General features: G+C 37.3%; 1 protein-coding gene across 2 annotated transcripts in view; it reads right to left on the bottom strand.

The window, feature by feature from the left end:
- The window catches only part of Lrrk (Leucine-rich repeat kinase), a 239,580-nt gene that overhangs the window by 128,468 nt on the left and 105,107 nt on the right, over positions 1-6,005 (bottom strand). For both annotated transcript variants that reach the window (XM_081732781.1, XM_081732776.1), the window contains exon 8: positions 2,130-2,274. In XM_081732781.1, coding sequence (XP_081588907.1) covers positions 2,130-2,274 — 145 coding nt within the window. The remainder of the gene's footprint in view (positions 1-2,129; positions 2,275-6,005) is intronic.

Here is a 6,005-nt window from a genome sequence, read left to right as displayed (position 1 = left end):
AAAAACTGTCGATATGAATCTTAAATATGGAGAGGCTAAGATTTTTTCTCTCCAAACCGGTAAATGTCGTACATGCAACGATGTAGCAAGTGTACGAAATGTAAAAAACCGTATAAATACGTTACCTAGATACTGAATATTTATTGTGTAATCCAGAAAATTACATACAAAAATATAAGATGAACACTTGAACGTATTAAGTGCGATATTATGATTACAGGTGATTAAAACTGAATATTTTATCACTATTATTATGTCTTTTCGCCGTTATTAGTTGGGAGATTTATAAAAGGTAGATATCATCCTTTATAACCTCGGTGACACATAAGATATTACACAAATAAATTTTATAATACTTCTACGAATGCTACCTGTTCGAGCTTGTTAGTACATTTTTAACATTTTTTAAAAACAATATTCCGATAAACTTAACAGTTTCAAAAATCGTTTCATGAATAGCAAAGTCTCGATATAGGCGTGGAAACGTAATTTCTCAACACTTACTCATTCAAGTTAAAAAATAAATAAATAAATAAATAACAAATAAAAATACAATAAAATAAATAAACACAATAAAAATACAAAAAATACAATAAACACAATAAAGATTTTAGAGTTGTTACAAGTTATCTTCCCGAATAGAAACACGCATAAGTTACGTTTAATGATATTCAAACATAAAATTATATTAGTGGAAAGTGAAATTCAAATAAAAATGAAATGAAATGAAATCTTTAAGGTTTACGTCCCACGATTATGCCGGTTAGGCTAAAGGAGACGGTGATGATGAGAAATGAATGAAATGGTGGAATGAAGAAAGAGGGAGGAAATAGGAGAACCCGAGAAAACCCTCGAGCACGGTATTTGTCCATCACAAAGTCCACACGCGCGAGCTGGGATCGAACTAGGGAGAAATTCAGTAAGTTTCGTTTCAGACAACGAAAATAGTTTTCCACATTAGATGTGTTTCATGTGGCCTATTTGTCACTCAATGCACATCGAACCTGAAGACAAGTTTCAGTCACACACGTTGTAATATAAGCTCTCTCCGCTGCTCTACGAACTAAATAAATTTGAATACCTGTTTATATAAACATACTCCTCTACTTGCATACCTTTCCCCGGAACCGAAATAAGTCATATGTATTTATTATGTACGGTAACAAGACAATAGGGAAGGGGGGGCCGGGAGGGAAGAATAAAGCAGGAGATCAGAAACTCTTAACAGTGACTGAATTGACTTGGCACAAAATAAGATTTCAAAGTGGGCACATTTCTGTGGCGTTCGGCCTGTAGCTTCTTTAAGTCATATACTTCCTTGTCACTCCTTCCTAAGAAGTGAAACAATAACTCAATGGGCTATGAAACCCGGAGGTTCATTGCCGCGTTTGCAAAAGCTCTCCACTGACTTTTGTCCTTAGCCAACTGTATCCAGTCTCTACTTTGTATTCCTATTTCCGAGATCTATGTTAATATTATCCTTCCATCTCCGTTTAGGTCTTTAATGGTCACTTTCCGTTTGGATTTCCAGTCAAAACTTTGAAAGCATTCCTACTTTCTTTCATTCTGGCTACATCACTTGCCCACCTGAACCTCCTAGACTTGATGACCCTAACAATATTTGGTAAACGATATAACTTATGTAGTTCCTCATTATGAAGTTTCCGCCATTCCCCATTCCCGTTCCTCTTGGGTCCGAATATTCGTCTCAGGATCTTATTCTCAAATAATTTCAGTCTATGTTCTTCCCTCAGAGTAAGCGACCATGTTTCGCAACCATACAGAACAACAGGCATGATTATCGTTTTATATATTTTAAGCTTCAAATTCCTCAACAAGATTTCGCGACAACGAAAGATTTTGAACTGAATAATAACACGAATTCCCTGGCTTCAGTCGACATTTAATTTCTTCGTGAATATAAATAAAATAAAATTGAATTGATCACTTTTAAACGCCATTCCTAGAAACTAAATGTTCTATTTCAATGTTTGCTGTTGAAAGAAATTACAACATATGTAGAGTGCGAAGTTTTACGTAACGCACCTAGCACAGTTTATAAATGACGTATGATACTTCCACTTGTTTAAAGCAGATCATGTTCTTAAGTAATACGTCCATTTTCTTACCTTCAGTAACATATCACAAATCTCCTTTTTTCCATAGTAAGAAGCAATATAAAGCGGAGAATATCTGGTCACTGGATGAATTCTTCCGTCAGCTCCATTATCAAGTAATATCTTCACAATCTCTCTGTGGCCAACTTCACACGCCCTAACAAACAGAGAACGAACGTGATTACTATATCCTACGAGTAACAATAACATAAAATGTAAATAATAATGCTAATTAAGCCGTTCCACTACGATTTATTTTCTGAATTTCCTGCCCCTCCTTCCGTTGTATCAAATTTCTTGAAGTATAAGTTATAGAAGTGTATTATAGATGGTTTATCATTATATAACTTTCAAAACATCAATATAGTAATCCTACGTGATGCTACAAGACGAGTGTGGCTCGTCATTCTGCGATTTGGCACCGGGAGGCCATGACGAGCTAGACTCGTCATTTCACTGCAAGGGGCTAAATGTGATAAGGAGGGGAAAAATTAAGCCAACATTTTTGCAGAAGAAGCAATGCCTAAGTGAATATCGAAAGGAAGTAGGGGTAGGTTGTTTCTCCTATGTTGAGGAATTCCTTTCATAATAATCACTCACCAAGAATTTTGGTATGAGCTGATTCTCTCTCTTTCAGAATATAATCACAGTTGAAGTTAGGTTGTATTTTGTTTATAATGCGTAAATGAGGCAAATAAAGGAAATTACCTGAATGCTGTTTACCCTAGTCTTGCAAATATGTATTTCTTAAATAAAAAGTATAATTTAACCCAAACAAGAACTTAGAGGACCCGCCCAAAAAGAAACTGAACTGTTAAAAATAAAATAAAATAAAAATTAAACTAAAAGGTGCTGTATTCCGGGTAGAGACCTGCACGGGCCGGGCTTGGGCGGGCCGACTCTGCTATTTGTTTGGGCCGGGCCGGGCCGGGCTTGGGCGGGCCGACACTGTTATTTCTTTGGGCCGGGCCGGGCCGGGCCGGGCTTGGGCTGGCCGACACTGATTTCTCTTCAGGTCGGGCCGGGCTGGGGCCGATTAATTGCAGTTCTTTAATAATTATTGACTTACGTTAAACCATAATTGAAAGAAAGCCAAACGTTGAAGTGGTGTGCCCGTGAGAAATGTTACAAAGAATGTAATAGCTATTTACAGTTTGTGTTGCTTAGCGGCTCCACTTTCACTATAGAGGATTGCAGGCATTGCGCGGTACATTGAGCTCTGACCTTCACCTTCACTGAACCCAAAATATGACAAGAAGGGGTGGGAAAGTTTTGCCTGTCGCTAAACAATATTGCCATCTTCACTTTATGCTAAAAATCAATTAATTTAGATTTTTGTTGCAGGAAATGGAGTTTTTGTTCTCTCGATGACAGGAAAAGTTCTAGGAGCCAATGGTATAATCGGGAGACAAGCGTCAGGTTGTGAACCAGAGTTTAGAAAACGTTTCTGAGGGTTAGGACAAGTTTAATACTAAATTTTGAGAAAGATTGGGGCTCGAACTAATTTTTTTAAAAAAATTATCGGGCCTGGGCCGAGCTTGGGCCAAGAATTTTAAAAAAACTCATCGGGCCGGGCCGAAAATCTTCAAAACTTTTCGGGCCCGGCCTGGGCCGGGCCTAGGTACATTCGGGCTGGATTGGGCTCGGGCCGAAAAATTTGGCCCGTGCAGGTCTCTAGTACAAATGCTGCTCAAAGTGTATTGCATCCTCTGATTATTTTGAGATGATAAAAGTGATTTGAAAGGACTACTTGTTTTCTTTCCTTAAAAAAAGTTCGGTTTCTTTATGGGCGGATCTTATAACAATCTGTGTTTTACAATTTCGGGAATATATCACTGCCTGTTCAGAAACATTATCTAGATATAAGATATGTGTCTGATGGTATTTCTTTAGTCATCTTAAGGCTTTTAGCAGTCACAAACAGCTTGGTAAAATAACTTGATCTCGTCAATTTAGTCAAAGCATTAAACGATTAGTTTAAGCATCTTATTCACAATCAGTGGCGTATTTAGGGAGGTGGCTATCGGGCTCAAGTCCCCCCTAAATAAATTTGTTATATGCTAAACTTCATTAAAATTTATCGACACCCAAAAGAAAAATATTAGTGCTTATTTATATGTTGTGCCTAACCCCCCCCCCTTCCGAAACAAAATTCTAAATACGCCACTGTTCACAATCCTTACAGCATTTTTCAGATGGGAAGCGGCATGGCCTTGAGTTGGCTTTACGCGGCGTCCAATTGGCTTTGAGCGGTGTTGACAATTCGCGACAAGCAGTTCTGCACGCTGACTTCTCGCGCTACTGCGAATCTTGACAATAGCAGAGGCGCTTATTAGAAATATTGTATTAGCACATTAACTGCTCACTTTACGAAGTAGAGAAAAGAATTACGAACACATACGTGAAAACTACATCTTTTTATGACAACTGGTTGTCATGATACACGCTTTGAAAGGTTTCCATATAAAACAATTAGTAAAACGAGCGTTGAGTCCCGTCTAATTTCCAATGGATTTTTCTTCGGTTTGGAAATGGAACTCAACTTTTATTAAAGGATAATCAGGGGTGTAACCAACAGGTTGTTCTAGGGGAACATTACTTTCAGGGGGAGGAAAGCTTTTCACGCATTAAAATCAGAACAAATGACCTCTTTCAGGATATGAAAGCATTTTAACTCACCATGTATACTATACACATATTATGTTTTCTCGATGCTACCTTAACAAAAGACGGATCTTGACAGTACTGAAGTTGAAAAGCGGATTGTAAGAGATAAATCAACAAGCTATTCATAAGAAAACAAATGCTGTTTCTAGCAGTCTGTTTATCCGACTTTGTGTTTATGTAGGTTAAAATACTAAAGGGAAAAAACTCGAAAAAATATCAACTCAGATATTATTATAAAATAATATAGTAGTGAGAGATCCTGGGGGGACTGAGGGAGTCAGGGCCCCTCATTTTATTTGTAAATGTGCAATATTAGGCATAATTTGAATGCAATTTGTCACAAAATCATCATATATGCTTTCTGCATCTGAATGCACCCCCCCCCCAATTTACAGAGAAATCAGCGTCCTTGTAATTAGGTACAGAAACTGTATTGATGATGTTTTCCTTTTTCTTTTTTTAAAAATCGTATTTTATTATAAACGTTCCTAATTTGCATTAACTATTAAATAAGTTTACTAAACATATACTAGATGAACCTCATTTCGGGGCTGGAAATAGTTTGGAAAGTCAAGGCCCTCTTTTCTCCCGTTTCTACACCCTTGAGAATAGTAAGCGATCGAATTAAATAACAAGCCTCTGCAATTTGATTCATTTATATATATTCGATTCCCGGCGGGAGCTCATGTGGAAGAACAGAAGGTATGGGACATTCGTAATATTGTTTTGAAATTGCCTTCATGCAAGATTCTTCCTTATTCGACAGAAGAAACGCAGTATGATTTTTTTTCTTCGTTTCAATACCTTACGTATGTGTGGCCAATTACGTAATCCTTCTTTACTCCTCTAGCAGGGATGCAAAAGCACCAGGCGTCTGAGTGGTGTCATAAATTATTGTAACCCAAAACAAACTCGACCATATCGCGTTGCTTACGAATCAGATGGATTGTTGTTGTGAGACCTACATCAAGTATAAGAGTATGTTATTATAGGAACAGACATGGAAGCAAAGGAGCTGATTGTGTGTGTAGGAACGCAACTTCTCTTCTAGCATAAACAGAATTCATCAGTGTCTAGATTGCTTTTTTTCGTGGTAGTTCATTTGTTCTCCAAAATTATAGTTGACATGTCTTTAAGGAAACCGAGTACAAGTGCGGAATTTTCTTTTAAAAAAAAGTGCTACGAAGTGAAGCTCGAAGAATTATTTTTTTGTGTTTATAA

Source organism: Thermobia domestica, chromosome 1 (assembly GCF_964235325.1).
Source record: "Thermobia domestica chromosome 1, izTheDome1.hap1.1, whole genome shotgun sequence".
Taxonomy (NCBI): domain Eukaryota; kingdom Metazoa; phylum Arthropoda; class Insecta; order Zygentoma; family Lepismatidae; genus Thermobia; species Thermobia domestica.
The sequence above is the reverse complement of the archived record's forward strand: the minus strand, read 5'-3'. Positions and strand labels throughout refer to the sequence as shown.